At 41.4% G+C, this 21,114-nt stretch overlaps 1 protein-coding gene across 8 annotated transcripts in view; it reads left to right on the top strand.

Moving 5' to 3' along the window:
• Window positions 1-20,414, top strand: part of pms1 (PMS1 homolog 1, mismatch repair system component) — a 55,482-nt gene extending 35,068 nt beyond the window's left edge. For 4 of the 8 annotated variants that reach the window (XM_045704497.1, XM_045704495.1, XM_014164266.2 and 1 more), the window contains exons 10-13: window positions 5,018-5,494; window positions 6,496-6,626; window positions 17,353-17,513; window positions 19,969-20,409. In XM_045704497.1, the coding sequence (XP_045560453.1) occupies window positions 5,018-5,494; window positions 6,496-6,626; window positions 17,353-17,513; window positions 19,969-20,166 (967 nt within the window). In that variant the 3' untranslated portion in view covers window positions 20,167-20,409. Of the gene's footprint in view, window positions 1-5,017; window positions 5,495-6,495; window positions 6,627-17,352; window positions 17,514-19,968 lie in introns of all 8 variants that reach the window. The other 4 variants (XM_014164262.2, XM_014164265.2, XM_014164261.2 and 1 more) reach the window with 2 other exon arrangements.
• The last annotated feature ends 700 nt before the right edge of the window (window positions 20,415-21,114 follow it).

Raw genomic sequence — 21,114 nt, 5'->3', positions numbered from 1 at the left:
GCTTATTGTTAAAGATTAGGGCTTCACGACTAATAATAAGCTGAGCTTGCAAACAGATGCAGTGTGTAATTAAGTGATAATCCCCGAGAAACCGGTATTTGGATGATATATTGGCACAGGTGTTAGGGCTGAGAAGAAGTCAAGGGCCGGCAAACTGTGCCAATATGTGACCAACGGGCTCGATTCGGCCTTATGTAACAACATTTTAAATGGTGTTTTTAGATTGGATAAAAGTAGACTCAGAGCTAGAAAATGATATATCATACACTACAGTTGAGGAACAATGGGAAAGTAATTCTGCTTTGAAAGTTGATTTAACCTCACTTCTGAGAAAAGTATATTCAATCTGCAGTGTCAGAGTGCGCTCTCGGCATTTGTAAACGCACTGTCAGATTGTCCATTCGTAAATTCAAATTTGGAGCGTTCAGAGTGCACACTGTATGCTCTGGCTGAGGATTAGGGTTGATCCGAGCGTTCTGACCTAACATCAGTCAAGCACCCAAGCTAACTGGCTAACGTTGGCTAACTTGCTAGCTACTTCCAGACACAAATGAGAGAACAGCTCACTGACCATTTTACCGTAATTTCCGGACTATTAAGCGCACCTGAATATAAGCCGCACCCACTGAATTTAAAAATATATATTATTTTGAACATAAATAAGCCGCACGTCTATAAGCCGCAGGTGCCTACCGGTACATTGAAACAAATGAACTTTACACAGGCTTTAACGAAACACGGCTTGTAACAAAAATAAATAGGCTTTAATGAAACACGGCTTGTAAATAGTAGCCTACCAAGAAAGTCATTGGTCACTATCTTCCTCCTCCTGTGCACTGAAACCACTGAACCACTGACACCACTCGGAGTTGAATAGCCTCAGAATTGCTTCATCCGATATTGGATCGTTTTCATTGTCGCTCTCGTCACTTTCATCCGGAGGCAAATCCCCCGCTGAGCCCTCTTCAACACGCAGCAGTCCAGCCTTTCGAAACCTGTTGATGATAGTGGATTTTTTTACAATGCTCCACGCTGTCAGGACCCACTGGCAGACTTGACCATAAGTTGCTCTTTGCATGCAGCCCGTTTTAGTGAAGGATTTCTCCCCACTTGTCATCCAAGCCTCCCACTGAACACAGAGCGCCACCTTAAATGCACGATTTACACTGATGTCGAGTGGCTGCAAATACTTTGTTGTGCCCCCAGGAATCAGGGTGACAAAACTACTACCGTAATCAGAATGATGGGAAGTTTGAGCGCGCTCGATTTAATCTAAACAGTAAACAAAAAAGTTGTTTGACCTTAACCCGTTCGGCAATTTCATTGGTCTAATGAAAGCTTCATGCCGCCAAAAAACTGAGCACGTCACAGAATGTGTTTTTTTTGGGAGAAAAAAAATGTGAAAGCGGGAAAAGTCCATATATTAGCCGCGTCATTGTTTAAGCCGCGAGGTTCAAAGCGTGGGAAAAAAGTTGCGGCTTATAGTCCGGAAATTACGGTACTTGCCCTCTCAGAGCTGGTTAGGCTGTTTTTATGTTATCCAGAGCGTTGGTGACTAACTGTGCTGCTGGCAACAATTTAATTGCGCTTTTTTTGCCAGCATTTACTGACTGGCCATATTCAACGGGTGCTGAGCATTCATAAATTCGTCAGTTATTCTGTGCTCTGGCATTCTCAGATGAGTGCTCTGAATTCAGGGTAGATAGCCAGAGCGAATTCACCAGCAACATCTATCGACAATTGTCGCAGTGACATCATGAACATTCTATTGAAATGTTTTTTTTGCATAGTGGATTCTTTTTGTTTAGACATGTAGCTAGCTAGCTAAACAATGAACCATAATCCCAACTCATACCGTTACTACCCTGCATGAATCTGCAGGTAGCTAACCAACCAGGTTCAATGTTAGCTAGCTAGCTAACATTAGGCTATAACTAGCAATGCAAATGGCGATGAGATACAAATAATATTACTACACAGATCATAAATGTAACGTTAGCTAGCGATCCAGCTAACGTTAGCTAACAGTACACCTTAACTTGAAATGAAAATGATTTTCTGACAATTAGAAATGTTTAATATCTGAAAATGTAGCTAGCTAGACTATCTTCTCCTTTTGTCACGGATGCCATGGTTGCCCTTAGTTTGAAGATGTAATCTGGAGACAGGTGTTTTATACAATAGCCTTTTGTGTGTTCTCTTTTCGACACCCTCTGCATAATTGCAATCAAATGCCAGAATTCTCTCCATCTCCTTACCTATCGTACTTTAATTCAACTGGGCATTCCACTGATCTTAACTCGGTCCTCCAGAAAGTGGACAGCAACTATTTTGACGCACAACATACGCCTAGTTTCCTGAAACGGGTCATATATATATATATATATATATATCTCCTCAACACCCGCTTCGAGGGCATTATATCTTTAATACAATGGGTTACCAACATATTCAAATAATGATTGACATATTTTCATTAAGCTTTATTTTGATTAATTTATTCATACTATTTCATCCTTCCACAAGATATAGTCCCGACACAAATTTGCATTTGTTTAAGCTGTTTTCCAGTGACATTTATTTGGATACATGGCAAAATGTGCTCAATTGTCAGGACGCTGTTGTTCAGAGGGTTACAACACAGCTAACACAATCACTTCAAACGGAAGCTGGAAAGACGGCAAACTAACTGCACATCATTTGGTTTGACCTTTTTTTTTTATGACATTTCTTTGTATATATCCATATAAATGATGCCAGCTGATTCATGATTTCGACTGGCTGAGAAGTGCTGCCTTCCTGCCAATAATGTATTGTCCCGACTCCCGACACGTTCATTACTATGGGACAGCTGGAGATCGAATTTGAATATTGAAACGATGATGCAAATGTCGGCGAGACACACCGCAAGGTTTATACAAATCTCTACTGTTAGTCTAAAAGAAATGTGAGACAATGTCTAGATCCTTTTTACAGTGGAGATCAAGTTTATAAATTGTCTGGCTGGGCTGATGAGACAGTGGATTGTACAGTCAGATGGAACTGAGTAAATTGGCATTTTAACGTCAAAGACGTAGACGTGGTAACTTGTGGAATAGACACTGGCTGGAATGCGGTTTTAACCAATCAGCATGAAGGATTAGACCCATAATGCACAGTAGCATAAAATAACGACCTTTCTGAGCTTGCTCAAATTTGTAAATAGTTCTGAATTCTCAGATTGACTATTTAAAGGGTATATTAGTGTTTTAAAAAGCATTTTCTCACTGATTTGAACAACTAAAAAAAATCCTAGGAATAAGCATTTTTGAGTGCAGTACTCCTTTTAACATCATAAAGATGGTTCATAACCCAGTGCAACTTTGTGCTGTGTCTAGTGAGGTGAAGTCCGAGGAATCCTGAATGTGATTGCTTACCAGATCTGGGATAACTATCGTTTTAACTCTGCTTTGTGGAAAGTAACAATTTTTTCAGGGGCGACCAAATGGTTACTTTGGAGGTGACTACAACTATTTGAATACAGATCTCCAAAAATTACTTGAATACAGAGCTGAGAAAGCGACTACTTTTCTGAAAATATTAGATTTGCTACCTTCAACTAAAAGCAGGACTGTATCTGTATCAGGACTCCCGAGTGGCGCAACGGTCTAAGGCGCTGCATCTCAGTGCAAAAGGCGTTACTACAGTCCCTGGGTCGAATCCAATATTTTATTAGCAAGTTGTTACATAATACTTTCATAATTGCGTTTTAATTGCATAGCAATGAGCCTCGAGTTAACTACTGTACTCAAGGAATAGGTTCTGTTCCTTGTTACGCTTATATTATGCATTATAAAGCCATTTCCAAAGTACTATGTAAGGGAAATGTTGCTATTGTAATAATCACAGTTACTACACATACATAAGAACTTGATGCCAGTGTTAGTTTATTACCTTATGTCTCATTCATTATGAAAATGTATTCCATGTCCCTCATGTATTTAAGTCTAGGCTATAGACAGTTGATTGTTTAGCAACAAAACTGACACGTGTGCAACTGTGGGCCAAAACAGACAGGGTTGGCAAAGACTGTTGATAACATGTAAACTAGATTTTGTCTCCAAATGTTTGTTTATTGAAAGCATAAATACATTTGCACATTGAGCACTCTTTATCTCTCAAATACATGGTTACCCTTACAAAAACAAACGTGTTTTGAAACTGCAGTAACTGCAGTCGACTGTGGTATTTTGGATGCAGTATTTGCAGAATAACTGCAGTGTACTGCAAAATTACTGCAGTAAAAAATATTGTTTATTTTGGATGCAGCATACTGCAATTATACTGCACCCTAACTGCAATCTTTTTTAGTAAGGGTAGAGTTGTTGCTTAGATAGCTAGCTAATTTTAGCCGTATTAGCATAGACATGACATCAATCAAAAGACCTCAAAACCAGACAGTATCAATGGCAGCTTCTTGTCATTGTTGCTAGCCATCTGTCAGTTAAGAATCATAACCCACGCCTTCCGGCCACATCGATGCGCTTGCGTCATTTTCGTGACTGTCTGCCAACCCGTCGATATGGGTATACTAAGATTCATCTCTAAGAGCCCTCCAAACCATGTGCTTATGATAATATGCAGTATTTAGACTAATTCAACTAACTGTTGTAGTTTTTGGTTCTTCATCAAATATTTGCCAGCTATAAAATGTTTTTTGTTTTCAAATAACTTGCATATATTCAAATAACTTCAAATATTATTTGGTTTTCTGAGAGTTATTCAAAATACTTTATAAATAGTTTTTCTTAGATCTGTATTTGAATGTCAAAGAAAATGGTTTTAGTTGAAACTTTATAAACTATATTCGACTACCTCGAGTATTTGAAAAGTTGGCATTTTCAAAAAAACTACTAAATGCAATAATGTCCTGTCCAGGTCTGTTCCTACATTCTTACAGAGACCTTGAGTGAGATACCTTTGTGTTATGTTGGAGATGATAATACACCATTTCTTAATTGGTTTCTGGTCCTTGCAGGTATGAGGATAAGGCAAAGAAAAACCTGGAACGCTACGACCTCCAGACCAAGCTGGCCTCTGATGGAGATGTGAGAGAGCCCGAGAGGCGGCGGCGTCTGGTCTCCCCGCTGAGTCGGCCCCAGGGCCAGAAACGCAAGGTCTTGCCTTCTAACCAGCCGGTCCTAGACCAGCTGTTCTTTTCCCAGCCCCAGAAAAAGAGGAGCCCTGGGCCAAAGCCCTCACAACCCCTACCGTTCAGTGTGGTTACCCTCAGGCAGCGGCTTCATCGCCTCTCGTTCCAGAGCAGCCCAAGACCTCAGGGCCTCCGGCTTGTAAACCGCTTGGCCTCTCAAAGCGCCTGGGTCGTTTTATGTGGTAGAAAGCTCATGTTGTTAAATCCATTTCGGGTGGAGGAGGCCTTGCTGTTTAAGAGACTTCTGGAGAATAATATACTTCCAGCAGCGAGCCTGCAGAACCCTATACAGTTAACAGATAGGTGAGAAATCTGAGTGATACGTTACCCAACAGTGAAATGTGAACATTGACACAATCTTGTTCTTAGCTCATCAATTCAGAGCGATTTGATAATGCATTATATAATCTAGTCATTACGTAACACCATATGTTACACTTCATTTTACAGCTTGCTATTTATCTGGTACCTGCTATACAGTTCTTATAAATTACTGGGTAGAATGGTAATTTTATAATTATACTGAACAAAAATATAAACGCAACATGCAACAATTTCAAAGATTTTACTGAGTTACAGTTCATGTAAGGATAAATAATGTCATAATCTATTAATTAAACATGACTGGGCAGGGGCATGGCCTGGGAGGGCATTGGCCCACCCACTTGGGAGCCAGTCACACCCACTGGGGAGCTAGGCCCAGCCAATCAGAATGAGTTTTTCCCCACAAAAGGGCTTCATTACAGACAGAAATACTCCTCGGCATCCTGCAGGTGAAGAGCCCGGGTGTTGTGAGGTTGGTTGGATGTACTTCCAAATTCTCTGACGAGACATTGGAGTTGGCTTATGGTAGAGAAATGAACATTCAATTATCTGGCAACAGCTCTGGTGGACATTCCTGCAGTCAGCATGCCAATTGCGCGCTCCCTCAAAACTTGAGATATCTGTGTGTTGTGACAAAACTGCACATTTGTTTGTAGATTTTTATTGCCCCCAGCACAAGGTGCACCTGTGTCATGATTATGCTGTTTAGTCAGCTTATCTTGGTGAAGGATAAATGCTCACTAACAGGGATGTAAACAAATTTGTGCACAAAATTTGAGCGAAATAAGCATTCTGTGTGTATGGAACATTTCTGGGATCTTTTGTTCCAGCTCATGAAACATGGGACCAACACTTTACATATTGCGTTTATATTTTTGTACAGTGTACATGATAATTACATTTTGGATCACTGTCCCATGTGGTACCAGGTATAGATTTGGTGTCCTTTGTTAATGCAATATGTGCTTGTCTTTTTTTAGTATCCTAGGGGGTGCTGAGTATACTCAGGCTCTCTGTACAATGGAGAAGGGAAATCCTGAGCTGAGAGGAATGGCCGTCTTCTCTGATCCCAGGCTTGTGGCCAACGGGTTTCAAATCACACTCACTCCAGGTAGGGTAGAATATGAATTAAATAGATTTTCATTATCATTGGTTGGTTAGTTAGTTAGTTGACAAATAGCCATATTTAAGTAGAACATGTAATCTTGAGTTGAAAAAGACAAATGTAAAACATTCACAACAATACAGGGGACCCAGCACCGAGCCCTGAGGGACACCTGTTGCTTGCATTAGTGGTGTGTGGCTAAAATCATTGGGGAAGACAAGCCAGGAAAAAAATGACATATTACACCTTGTGTTGTGATAATTGCGTTGTGTGTGTGCTGTAACCTGTTAGTTCATATGCCTTGTGATATATTGTCCTAAGGCTGAGACAATAAGAAGACCGTGGCAGACAAAATTCAACCACACCTTTGTTTCATCACAACCTGAGAAAAATCTCTGTCCAGTGAAGTCCACAATGCATATTGCATGTAACAAACAGTTAAATTACCTACAGCATGGTCAAGCAAGTTAATGTTTCTGACATTTTCAGACTACTAAACAACTATTTGCAAAGAGAACAGGAGCTGCCTCCACTATTCCAGCACCATTTCAACTTCAACATTATCAAATCACCTATGCTTAATCTAAATACAGTGACAACTAAAAGATACAAAACACAATTTAGTCCGGACAATGTAAGCTAAATATTATGTAGCTGAACATGTTTCTGATTTCTCACTGTGTGTGTGTGTGTGTGTGCGCGCAAGTTTAAAAAAAAAAACATGTTGACTCACACTACTAGTAGAGAAACACCAATGCCATTCTCTCATGTTGGCAAAACAGTCTATGATTCAAACAGGACACGTTTTTATTTTTTGATGCTTGCTCGCTGGCCTAACTTCATTTCATGGGCAACATTAGCTAGCCTTCTTCAACATTAGCCTTCTACATCTAGCTACATATTGAACTTCCATCCTCTCACGCCAGGGGCACAATGTATGAATTTTTAGTGCATTCTGAAAATATTCAGACCCCTTGACATTTTCCACATTTTGTTACGTTACAGCCGTATTCTAAAATGTATTAAATAAAACATTTTCCACATCAATCTTTCAACAATACCCAATAATGACAAAGCGAAAACGGGTTTTTAGAATATTTTTTGTCTTGAGACTAGAAATTGAACTCCGGTGTATACTGTTTCCATTGGTCATCCTTGATGTTTCTACAACTTGATTGGAGTCCATCTGTGGTAAATTCTATTGATTGGACATGATTTGGAAAGACACAGACCTGTCCACAGTTGAAGTTGGAAATGTACATACACTTAGGTTTACATACATAACCACTCCACAAATTTCTTGTTAACAAACTATAGTTTTGACAGAACTGAAAAAAAAGTTTGCAAGCAAGGAGGCCTACAAACCTGACTCAGTTACACCAGCTCTGTCAGGAGGAATGGACCAAAAATCACCCAACTTTTGGAAGCTTGTGGAAAGCTACCTGAAACGTTTGACCCAAGTTAAACAATTTAAAGGCAATGCTACCAAATACTAATTGAGTATATGTAAACTTCTGACCAACTGGGAATGTGATGAAAGAAATAAAAGCTGAAATAAATCATTCTCTCTTCTATTATTCTGACATTTCATATTCTTAAAATAAAGTGGTGATCCTAACATTAGAGTGTCTAGTTTGAGAAACAGACGCCTTACAAGTCCTCAACTGGCAGCTTCATTAAATAGTACCCGCAAAACACCAGTCTCAACGTCAACAGTGAAGAGGTGTCTCCGGAATGCTGGCCTTCTAGGCAGAGTTGCAAAGAAAAAGTCATATCTCAGACTGGCCAATAAAAATAAAAGATTAAGATGGGCAAAGGAACACAGACACTGGACAGAGGAACTCTGCCTAGAAGGCCAGCATCCAGGATTCGCCTCTTCACTGTTGACGTTGAGACTGGTGTTTTGCGGGTACTATTTAATGAAGCTGCCAGTTGAGGACTTGTGAGGTGTCTGTTTCTCAAACTAGACACTCTAATGTACTTGTTCTCTTGCTCTGTTGTACACCGGGGCCTCTTACTCCTCTTTCTATTCTGGTTAGAGACAGTTTGCGCTGTTCTGTGAAGGGAGTAGTACACAGCGTTGTACCAGATCTTCAGTTTCTTGGCAATTTCTCGCATGGAAGAGCCTTCATTTCTCAGAACAAGAATAGACTGACGAGTTTCAGAAGAAAGGTCTTTGTTTCTGGCCATTTTGAGCCTGTAATTGAACCCACAAGTGCTGATGCTCCAGATACTCAACTAGTCTAAAGAAGGCCAATTTTATTGCTTCTTTAATTATCACAACAGTTTTCAGCTGTGCTAACATAATTGCAAAAGGGTTTTCTAATGATCAAATTGCCTTTTTAAAATGCTAAACTTGGATTAGCTAACAAAACGTGCCATTGGAACACAGGAGTGATGGTTGTTAGTGGGCCTCTGTACGCCCATGTAGATGTTCCATAAAAAAATCTGCTGATTCCAGCTACAATTGCCATTTACAACATTAACAATGTCTGCACTGTATTTCTGACCAATTTTATGTTATTTTAATGGACAAAATTTACTTTTCTTTCAAAAACAAGGCCATTTCTAAGTGACCCCAAACGTGTGAACGGTTGTGTACATCTATGGACGAGCGACGTCAGAGCGGAACAGACTAAGATACAGTAGAATAGCGTAGAACACAGTATGTGTGTATATATATATATATATATATATATATGAGAGAGATGAGTAATGCCAGATATGTAAACATTATTAAGTGACTAAGATACCATAGTATAGATAGTGTGCCAAGCTTGTAGTGTCATTCCCAAGATGACTCGAGTCTATAATCGCTGCCAAAGGTGCTTTAACAAAGTACTGAGTCAAGGGTCTGAATACTTACGTACATTTAATAATATTTTTGCAAAAATGTCTAAACTTATTTTACTTTGTCATTATTGGGTATTGTGTGTAGATTGATGAGGGGGAAACAAATATTTTAATTACTTTCAGAATAAGGTTGTAATGTAACAATGTGGAGAAAGTCAAGGGGTCTGAATACTTTCCGAATGCTTTATGTTTGGATCAGAATCGCTGTTATAATCATTGGCCAGTGTGGAGAATTAAGTTAAACCACCAGTTCAAATCCCTATCCTTGGCTAATTTAGGAAAGGGACAATTTTCGCTAGCTTCCAGAGGAGGACAACACGACGAGATGCAATAATTCAAGTTGTTTCTGTCAATGGCGTATTGCTCTCGATGTGATATGATTGGAGGGAAGCCAAATCCAAACTGGCATCTATTGACACTTTTTTGGTATGCCAGGACCATTCACAGTTGAGCTCGCTCAGTTTAGCCGAATGCTGATTGGCTATTATTTTATTTAAAAAAAAAATATATATATATATATATATATATATATATATATATTAAGGGAGGCCAAATTCTTGCTGGCTTCCATTGCATTTTACAGCCCACCCTTTCCTTCTGTTAGAAAATGGGCCTTTATTATTCCTTGATTCAAGCTGTTTAAAGGTCTGAAGGATTGTGCAATTCGATTTAACAAAGGTTGGGCTCATTGGACGTCATTAATGTCATAGTTCACAAATCATTTAGAAATGTCAAACATAAGAGCTGGAGTAACAGGATTATCGTAAATTATTTCTGACAGAGTTGCTGTGTCAGTATTGTTTTAGCAGAGGATGAGAGAAAAAAAAGAACATTTTCCCCCCAAAATGCTTCCATCATATGCAACATGTTTAAAGTTATTCAAGGTTCCGCATTACTTGGCATGAAGTGTGTTTTCAGTGTTCAACAATTTCAAGTACCTTGTCTAGGTGCTGACTTGGAACCGAATTCCCTCTGGGGGGGAAAACGATAAAAAATCCATCCCATTATCATTAGTCGTAGTTGTAATCCCTAGCTTTTCAATGTTTCGCTTTTCAGCCAGTATTTGTGTACGGGTATATTTTTATGTTTTTCATATGACATCCACTATTAATAGTGTTTGGTGTTAGATGGTACTGAACAGTCTCAAATAATTTGAATGGCTGTGAAAGCTAAAGCAAACTACTCCCCATCCCCCTTGTCTTCAGTTGGTGTGACCTTATTTCTTCTTGCGGTTGAAAAGTGCAAAAGGCCTTCTCAAATCCTGGTTGTTTTTAGTGCCGGTATGGGTCACCTTAGTTGACTTTGGCATTTTGCCAGGCACTGTGCCCTCACAGTGGGTTTGTACCACAGTGTGCAGGTGAAGATAATGGCTGCCCTTTAGAGAGGGAAGAATTTCCAAGTATTTTTGTTGTCAATCCCAGCAGGTGGGTGTGAATGTGAGACTAGGTAGCCAGGATGGAGCGATTGCCAACGGTAGTAGCAATATCAGATTTTTAACAGTAATGTAATATTGCTCACATTTCTGGTCATAAGAAAAATTAGTGCTGGTATTATAATGGTCACAGTGGTTGTTGTCTCCGAGGTCTCTTTAGAACTTAAGTTGTGCTATGTTCTATCCTACAGAATAGCTGAGTGGCGGCTTGTTGCCGATTGACCCAAATTTGATCCTTTACCAGTGCGGCCCCTATTACCTTTGCTTTCCTTTCGCCAATGTTTTTCCTCATTACTGAGTGATTAATGCTGGGCGACTGTATTGTCTTGAGTCACCTGCCGCTGCAAGTAGTTAACCCATATCATCTGGATGCAATAGAGAAATGTGTGTCGTGATTATTTGTTCACAGGCAAGAGTTTTGCCTCATAATAGTAGCACACAGGGTTAGAGAATAACTGATTACATGTGTTTAAAGTTACATGGAATCTGGTGGAAAGATGGCGCCAACAGCGAAGGGCGACATCTTAAGAGTTCCAACCCAACTTTGCTATTTATTGACTTTTTTGTGTTCATTTGAACTTTTTTGGGACAAAGTTCATACTAGTATCACATATGACCGCCACACACTTCTTTACATCAGATTGACAGTTACTAACCTCGATTTCGACTTCAAATCCGACTTCAACTCTGACTCAGCTGTTCCCTTGTTCATACTGGACCCCAATCCTTTGTTTCATGGGCTACCAAAACACAGAGGGCGTGGACACGGTAGACGAGCCGGCTTCCTGGTGAGATTGAGAGGAAGAGAAAACCTACCGGCACGCTCTATTGGCAAATGTCCAGTCACTCGAGAATAAGATGGATGAGCTTCTTTCAAGAGTCTCCTATCAGAGAGACTTGAAAGAGACGTGGCTGAATGACTCTATGTACATAAAACTCAGTGGTTTCTCCATGCAGCGGCACGGTCGGATGAAGGCGGCCTTGGGCAAGTCCAAAGGGGAAGAGGTGTGCCTCTTCATAAACAACTGGTGCACTGCTTCCAGTGTGAAGGAAATCTCTAGCTTTTGCTCACCTGATATAGAATACCTCATAGTAAGCTGCAGACCCTTTTATCTCCCAAGAGAGTTTTCATCCGTAATTATCATGGCTGTCTACATCCCTCCACAAGCCCACACCTCTGACACTAAACAAACTGTATGGGGGCAAAAACAAACAAGAAACCACTCAATCAGAGGCAGCTTTTCTGGTGGGCGGAGACATTAAAGAGGGCAGACCTTTAAAACCATTCTACCTAACTTTTACCAACACGTCTCCTGTGCCATTAGGGGCACAAACTTTAGACCACTTTTATTCTAGCCACAGAAACGCACACAAGGCCCTCCTTCGTCCTCCCTTTGCCATATCTGACCACGACTCTATTCTCCTGATTCCTGATTACAAACACAAGTTCAAACAGGAAGTACCAGTGACACGCTCAATACGGAATTGGTCTGATGAAGCAGAAGCAAGGCTACAAGACTGTTTTGCTAGGGTCAATGCTATCCAGAATCCTTGGGACGTCACTACCCTAAACGTAACGTTAACCCCTACCCTAAACATAAGAAAGATAAGGAAACCATTATTAAAAACATTTTGGCATGTATTTATCACCTTAGTTTAGTGCCTAAAATATCTCCTTGTCTACTTCAATTCATTTTTTAACTGGTACCGGGGACCTTCAGACGAGTCTTGTGAAGCTTGAGGGCGTATTAGAGCAATACATTTGTAAAATGTAGTAACTTCACAAAATGTGGAAAAAGGGAAGGGGTCTGAATACTTTCCGAATGCACTGTACATGGCCATTAAGGCAAAATCGTTCTTCAAGATGACGTAAGAGCAGGGTCAAATAATAAGCACAGTGATTGAGGGTGCAACAGGTCAGTACCTCAGCGGTGAATGTCAGTTGGCTTTTCATAACCAAGCATTCAGAGGTCGAGGCAGCAGGTGCTGTAGAGCGAGAGAGAGGGAGGTTGTCGAAACGGCAGGTCCGGGACAAGGTAGCACGTCCGGTGAACAGGTGCAGGGAGAACAGCAGACACTGGATCAGCAGCACAACCAGATGGACTGGTGATGAGGACAGCGAGGAGTTGTCAGGCCAGGTAGTCCTGAGGCATGTTCGTTGGGCTCAGGTCCTACGGGAGAGATAAGCGAAATGGGAGAATTAGAGGGAGCATACCTAAGATCATGCCTGACACCAGGTAAGACAGGATAATTGCACCAGATAGGACAGACTCACCCTAGCTTCCTGGCACATAGACTATTGCAGCATAGATATTGGAGACTGAGGCGGGGGGTTGGGGGAAACTGTGGCCTCGTCCAAAGTTAACCCCACCCACTTTGCCAAAGCACAGTCCCCACATCACCAAAGGGATATCAATGCCGGACAGGAAGATCATGTCAGTGACTCAACGCACTCAAGTCAAGTATAGGGAATAAAGCCTGGTACGTGATACACCTCTCCTTGGGAGGGCATGGGAGAGTGCGAGCAAGCCAGTGACTCAGCTCCCTTAGGTTCAGAGGCAGATAATCGCAGTAGAGAGAGGGGAGCCGGCCAGGCAGAGATAGCAAGGGTGGTTCGTCACTCCAATGCCTTGACATTCACCTTTCGCACCCATCAGCCAGACTACACTCAATCATAGGATCTACTAAAGAGATCGGTCTTCAGTAAAGACTTAAAAGTTGAGACCCACTCGGCGTCTCACATGGATCGTCAGACCATTCCATAAAAATGGAGCTCTATAGGAGAAAGCCCTGCCACCAGCTGCCTCCAAATTCTAGGGCCTTGCGTCTTGAGACCGTAGCGTATGTACAGCAGGACCAAATCGGAGAGCTAGGTAGTAGCAAGTTCATGTAATGCTTTGTAGGTTAGCAGTAAAACCTTGAAATCAGCCCTAACCTTAACAGGAAGCCAGAGTCTAGCACTGGAGTAATATGATTTTTTTGGGGGGTTCTAGTCAAGATTCTAGCAGCCATATTTAGCACTAGCTGAAGTTTATTTAGTACCTTGTCCGGGTAGCGGAGAGTAGAGCATTGCAGTATTATAATATTCAAGTGACAAAAGCATGGATTAGCTTTTCTGCATCATTTGGACGAAAAGTTTCAGATTGTTGCAATGTTACGAAGCCGGACAAAAGTGGGTCTTTAATAATTTTGATATGTTAGTCAAAAGAGAGATCAGGGTCCAGAGTAACGCCGAGTTCCTTCAGTTTTATTTGAGAACTGTACAATCTTCGAGATTCACTGTTAGATCCGACAGCAGACCTAGAAGTAGCATCTCTGTTTTGTCCGAGTTTAAAAGTAAAAAATGTGCTGCCATCTACTTCCTTATGTCTGAAAAACAGGCTTCCAGGGTTGGCAATTTTTGGGCTTCAACATGTTTCATTGAAATGTACAGCTGTTTTTTTATTTTTTTATTTCACCTTTATTTAACCAGGTAGCCCTGTTGAGAACAAGTTCTCATTTACAACTGTGAACTGGCCAAGATGAATCAAAGCAGTGTGACAAAAACAACAGTTACACATGGGATAATCAAACGTACAGTCAATTATACAATAGAAAAATCTGTATACAGTGTGTGCAAATGAAGTAAGGAGGTAAGGCTATAAATAGGCCAATAGTGGCGAAGTAATTACAATTTAGCAATTTACACTGGAGTGATATATGTGCAGATGAGGATGTGCAAGTAGAAATACTGGTGTGCAAAAGAGCAGAAAAACAAATATGGGGATGAGGTAGGTAGTTGTTTGGATGGGCAATTTACAGATGGGCTGTGTACAGCTGCAGCGATCGGTAAGCTGCTCTGACAGCTGACGCTTAAAGTTAGTGAGGGAGATATAAGTCTCCAACTTCAGTGATTTTTGCAATTCGTTCCAGTCATTGGCAGCAGAGAACTGGAAGGAAAGGCGGCCAAAGCAGGTGTTGCTTTGGGGGTGACCAGCAAAATATACCTGCTGGAGCGTGTGCTACGGGTGGGTGTTGCTATGGTAACCAGTGAGCTGAGATAAGGCGGGGCTTTACCTAGCAAATCATTATAGTTGACCTGGAGCCAGTGGGTTTGGCGACGAATGTGTAGCGAGGACCAGCCAACAAGAGCATACAGGTCGCAGTGGTGGGTAGTATATTGGGCTTTGGTGACAAAACGGATGGCACTATGATAGACTGCACCCAATTTGCTGAGTAGAGTGTTGGAGGCTATTTTGTAAATGACATCACCGAAGTCAAGGATCGGTAGGATAGTCAGTTATACAAGGGTATATTTGGCAGCATGAGTGAAGGAGGCTTTGTTGCAAAATAGGAAGCCGATTCTAGATTTAACTTTGGATTGGAGATGCTTAATGTGAGTCTGGAAGAAGAGTTTACAGTCTAGCCAGACACCTAGGTATTTATAGTTGTCCACATATTCTAAGTCAGAACCGTCCAGGGTAGTAATGCTAGTCGGGCAGACGGGCGGGTGCGGGCAGCGATCGGTTGAAGAGCATGCATTTAAGAACAGTTGGAGGCCACGGAAGGAGTGTTGTATGGCGTTGAAGCTCGTTTGGAGGCTTGTTAAAACATTGTCCAAAGAAGGGCCAGATGTGTACAGTATGGTGTCGTCTGCATAGAGGTGGATCAAAGAATCTCCCGCAGCAAGAGCGACGACATTGATATATACAGACTGTAGTCTGGCTTTTTTATGGCAGTTTTGGAGCAGTGGCTTCTTCCTTGCTGAGCGGCCTTTCAGGTTATGTCGATATAGGACTCGTTTTACTGTGGATATAGATACTTTTCTACCGGTTTCCTCCAGCATCTTCACAAGGTCCTTTACTGTTGTTCTGGGATTGATTTGCACTTTTCGCACCAAAGTACGTTCATCTCTAGGAGACAGAACTGAGCGGTATGACGGCTGCGTGGTCCCATGGTGTTTATACTTGTGCTTTCTTCACCACACTGTCTGTGTGGGTGGACCATTTTCAGTTTGTCCGTGATGTTACAATTTTGGACAGGTGACTAGTGACTAATTGATTACATTTAGAAAGTAACCTACCCAAGCCTAGTAGCACATTGTTTGGTGTATGCAAAACATTTCTCTCCACAGTGGTAATATTTTTCATATATACCGAACAAAAATATAAATTCAACATTCAACAATTTCATAAATTGCAAATAAATTCATTAGGCCCTAATCTATTGATTTCACATAAATGGGAATGCAAATATGCATCTGTTGGTCACAGATACCTTTTAATTTTTTTTTTTAAAGGTAGGTGCGTGGTTATGAAAACCAGTCAGCATCTGGTGTGATCACCATTTGCCTCATGCGGCGTGACACTTCTCCTTCACATAGAGTTGATCAGGCTGTTGATTGTGGCCTGTGGAATGTAGTCCCACTCCTCTTCAATGGCTATGCGAAGTTGCTAGATATTGGCGGGAACTGGAACACGCTGTCGTACTCGTCGATCCAGACCATCCCAAATGTTTGTTTCACTCCTGCACAGTCTTAGCAGCTTACAGGAAATGTGTACAGATCTTTGCCACATGGGGCAGTGTATTATCATGCTGAAACATGAGGTGATGGCGGCGGCGGATGAATGGCATGACAATGGGCCTAAGGCTCTCGTGACGGTATCTCTGTGCATTCAAATTGCCATAGATAAAATGCAATTGTGTTCGTTTTCCGTAGCTTATGCCTGCCCCTACCATAACCCCATCACAACCATGGGCACTCTGTTCACAATGTTGATATCAGCAAACCGCTCGCCCACATGACGCCATACACATGGTGTGTGGTTGTGAGGCCAGTTGGAGGTACTGCCAAATTCTCTAAAACAACGTTGGAGGCTGCTTATGGTAGAGAAATTAACATTCAATTTTCTGGTAACTGCTCTGGTGGACATTCCCGCAGTCAGCATGCAAATCGCACGCTCCCTCAACTTGACATCTGTGGCATTGTTGTGTGACAAAACTGCACATTTTAGAATGGCCTTTTTATTTTCACTAGCACAAGGAGTACATGCGGTTTAATCAGCTTCTTGATATGCCACACCTGTCACGTGGATAGATTTTCTTGGCAAATGAGAAATGCTCACTAACAGGGATGTTAATAAATTTGTGGACAAAATTTTACAAGCTTTTTGTGCGTATGGAACATTTCTGTTATCTTTTATTTCAGCTCATTAAACATGGGACCAACACTGTATAATTTTTATTCAACAACATTGTATACCATTAGGATCATTTTCCGCCTCAATATTTTGTTTCCAGTCTGCAAAGACAACGTAATAGTCATTTAGCACTCTATTTGGCCCCTTGGCTGTTTTACTTGGACCCCAGTATGGGTGTAAATCACAATATTTATTTATTATTCTTTCCTGGAGATAGTTGTTAGTGTCTGGAGTATATTAATCCTTGTTTTCTGCTTTCTTTGGCCAGGGTCCTCGTCCACTGAGAGACATCTGGAAGTGACAGCGATGGCCGACTGCGTGCCTTTCCTCGGTATGGAGGACCTCAGGGAGATCCTTACAGCTGTTCTGCACAGGAATGCTAAGACCGTGCAGGAGTGCCGGCCGCTAAAAGTCACAAACTACCTTCAGGTAAGAAATAAACATTGATTCATGTACCTGAAAATAAAGCTCACTTACACAATAATAAATGTATGTGTGAATATACAGTGCCTTCAGAAAGTATTCACACCCGTTAACTCTTTCCACATTTTGGTGTTAAAGCCTGAATTTAAAATGTATTCCATTTAGATTTTTTTTTTGTCACTGGCCTACACAAATACCCCATAATATCAAAGTGGAATTATGTTTTTAGAAATGTTTACAAATTAATTAAATATGAACATCTGAAATGTCTTGTCATTCAACCCATTTTGTAATGGCAATCCTAAATAAGTTCAGGAGTAAACATTTGCTTAACAAGTCACATAATAAGTTGCAATAGTAGTGTTTAACATGATTTTTTAATGATTACCTCATCTCTGTACCCCACACATACAATTATTTGTAAGGTCCCTCAGTCGAGTAGTGAATTTCAAACACAGGTTCAACCACAAAGACCAGGGAGGTTTTCCAATGCCTCGCAAAAAAGGGCACCTATTGGTAGATGGGTAACATAAAAAAATCTGACATCAAATATCCCTTTGAGCATGGTGAAGTTATTAATTACACTTTAGATGGTATATCAATACACCCAGTCACTACAAAGGTACATATGTCTTTCCTAACTCAGTTGCCAGAGAGGAAGGATACCACTCAGGGATTTCACCATGAGTCCAACGGTGACTTTAAAACCGCTACAGAGTTTAATGGCTGTGATAGAAGAAAACTGAGGATGGATCAACAACATTGTAGTTACTCCACAATACTAACCTAATTGACAGAGAGAAAAGAAGGACGCCTGTACAGAATACAAATATTCCCAAACATGCATCCTTTTTGCATAATGGAAAGGAGCTAAACACGGGCAAAATCCTAGAGGAAAACCTGGTTCAGTCTGCTTCCCCCCCAGACACTGGGTGACGAATTCAACTTTCAGCAGGACAATAACCTAAAACACAAGGCCAAATATACACTGGAGTTTCTTACCAAGAAGACAGTGAATGTTCCTGAGTGGCAGAGTTAGTTTTGACTTAAATCTACTTGTAAATCTATGGCAAGACTTAAATGGTTTTCTAGCAATGATCAACAACCAATTTGACAGAGCTTGAAGAATTTTGAAAAGAATAATGGGCAAATTTTGCACAATCCCGGTGTGGAAAGCTCTTAGAGATTTACCCAGAAAGACTCAGTTGCAATTGCTGTCAAAGTATTGTGTGTGTGTGTGTGTGTGTGTGTGTGTGTGTGTGTGTGTGTGAATACTTATGTAAATTAGATTTTTCTGTATTTAATTTTCAATAAATTAGCAAAATGTCTAAACATGTTTTTACTTTGTCATTATAGAGCAGGGCTGGGCAACTCCAGTCCTCGAGGGCCTGATTGGTGTCACACTTTTTCTCCATCCCTAGCAAACGCAGCTGATTAATCAAGTTGCATTCTAAACTGAAGATCATGATTAGGTGATTATTGTTCGCTGGGGCTGGGGGAAAACTGTGACACCAATCCGGCCCTCTAGGACTGGAATTGCCCATCTCTGTTATAGAGTACTGTGTGTAGATGGGTGAGAAAAAACATTGATTTAATGCATTTTGAATTCAGGCTATAACACAACAAAATGTGGAATAAGTCGAGGGGTATGAATACTTCCTGAAGGCTGTGTGTGTGTGTGTGTGTGTGTGTGTGTGTGTGTGTGTGTGTGTGTGTGTGTGTGTGTGTGTGTGTGTGTGTGTGTGTGTGTGTGTGTGTACAAGGTTCCTATACTGTACTTTCCTGTGGGTAAATGTATGGTGGTTAAATTGATGTGAATGTCTTGAAAGCCCTTTATCACGTAATGAAAGTGGAGATGGAGTCAAGACTGGAACACTCCAGCCCGAGACCCATTGAGACCCAGACCCTGTATATTGACACCATGATGAGACCAAGACCAATTCATTGTGATAAAATGAGACCCAGAGAAAAAATACATTCTCTCTAAACATTTGGTGTCCGGCTTCCACCTTTAAAAAGCAAGGTAAGTAAGAGTAGCCATGTCCAAACCAGAATGGCCCATAGGGCAAAAGCCTACCTCTTGTTTGTATCATAAAATAGCTTGATGTACAAGTACACACCCTGGACAGGTTGCTAGTCTATCACAGGGCCTTACCACAAACCCATCTCCCCAACCTTCCAATCTTAGGGCAGATACTCTTACCCCAAGGCCACTGAGTTGGCCAGAAAGCAAGCTGGTGCATCTTGACCACATGAGTTTAGAGACTACAAAAAACAATGGTATTTTCTGATACTATGAGCCGAGATCAAGACCCAGACCAGGATAGTGGTGCCAAGAAGCAGACACCTTTCCAAGACCCAATGTCGACATCAAGACCACTAGATCAAGACTATCTCTAGGTGAAAGCCAAATATACTGATTATGTTGCCTTTAATGCATGATGGTGTGTTCCGCTTGAAGGGAGAAGCTGTTCGACTGGCCCGTCAGCTGCCTGTGAACCTTGCCAAAGAGGATGTGGAGGACACACTTTCGCGGATGCAACAGCAGCTAGAGGAGACCAGCCAAGCCTGCATCCATGGACAAGCCTTTTTCCACCACCTTTCTGACATTCCTGACACCGAACAAGAGGCGCTGAAGATCATGTCCAATATTTTGTAGCTTTGATACCTTTTTGTTACCTTTTCCATGGAAGTATAGAGCTAGTTAAAACAAACCCTGGATAAAGTGCATTCGGAAAGTAATCAGACCCCTTGACTTTTTCCACATTTTGTTACGTTAGTCTTGCTCTAAAAGGGATTAAATTGTTTTTTGTTCATCAATCTACACACAATTCCCCATAATGACGAAGCAAAAACAGGTTTTTAGACATTTTTGCAAATGTATTAAAAATAAAACACTGAAATATCACATTTACATAAGTATTCAGACCCTTACTCAGTACTTTGTTGATGCACCTTTGGCAGCGATTACAGCCTCGGGTATTCTTGGGTATGACGCTAGTTTCTCCCATTCTTCAATGCAGATCCTCTCAAGCTCTGTCAGGTTGGATGGGGAGCGTTGCTGCACAGCTATTTTCAGGTCTCTCCAGAGATGTTCGATTGGGTTCAAGTTCGGGTTCTGACCGGGTTCTGGCTGGCTGACTTGTCCCGAAGTCACTCCTGCATTGTCTTGGCTGAGTGCTTAGGGTCGTTGTCCTGTTGGAAGGTGAACCTTCGCCCCAGTCTGAGGTCCTGAGTGCTTTGGAGCAGGCTTTCATCAAGCATCTCTCTGTACTTTGCTCCGTTCATCTTTCCCTCGATCCTGCCTAGTCTCCCAGTCCCTGCCTCTGAAAAACATGGTGCCAGGTTTCCTCCAGACGTGACGCTTGGCATTCAGGCCAAAGATTTCAATCTTGGTTTTATCAGACCAGAGAATATTGTTCCTCATGGTCTGAGAGTCTTTTAGGTATATTTTGGCAAGCTCCAAGTGGGCTGTCGTGCCTTTTACTGAGGAGTGTCTTCTTTCTGGCCACTCTACCATAAAGGCCTAATTGGTGGAGTGCTGTAGAGATGGTTGTCCTTCTGGAAGGTTCTCCCATCTCCACAGAGGAACTGTGGAGCTCTGTCA

The sequence above is a fragment of the Salmo salar genome, chromosome ssa21 (genome assembly GCF_905237065.1).
Source record: "Salmo salar chromosome ssa21, Ssal_v3.1, whole genome shotgun sequence".
Classification (NCBI taxonomy): Eukaryota; Metazoa; Chordata; class Actinopteri; order Salmoniformes; family Salmonidae; genus Salmo; species Salmo salar.
Note: the sequence above shows the minus strand (reverse complement) of the source record. Positions and strands in the feature narration are given on the sequence as shown.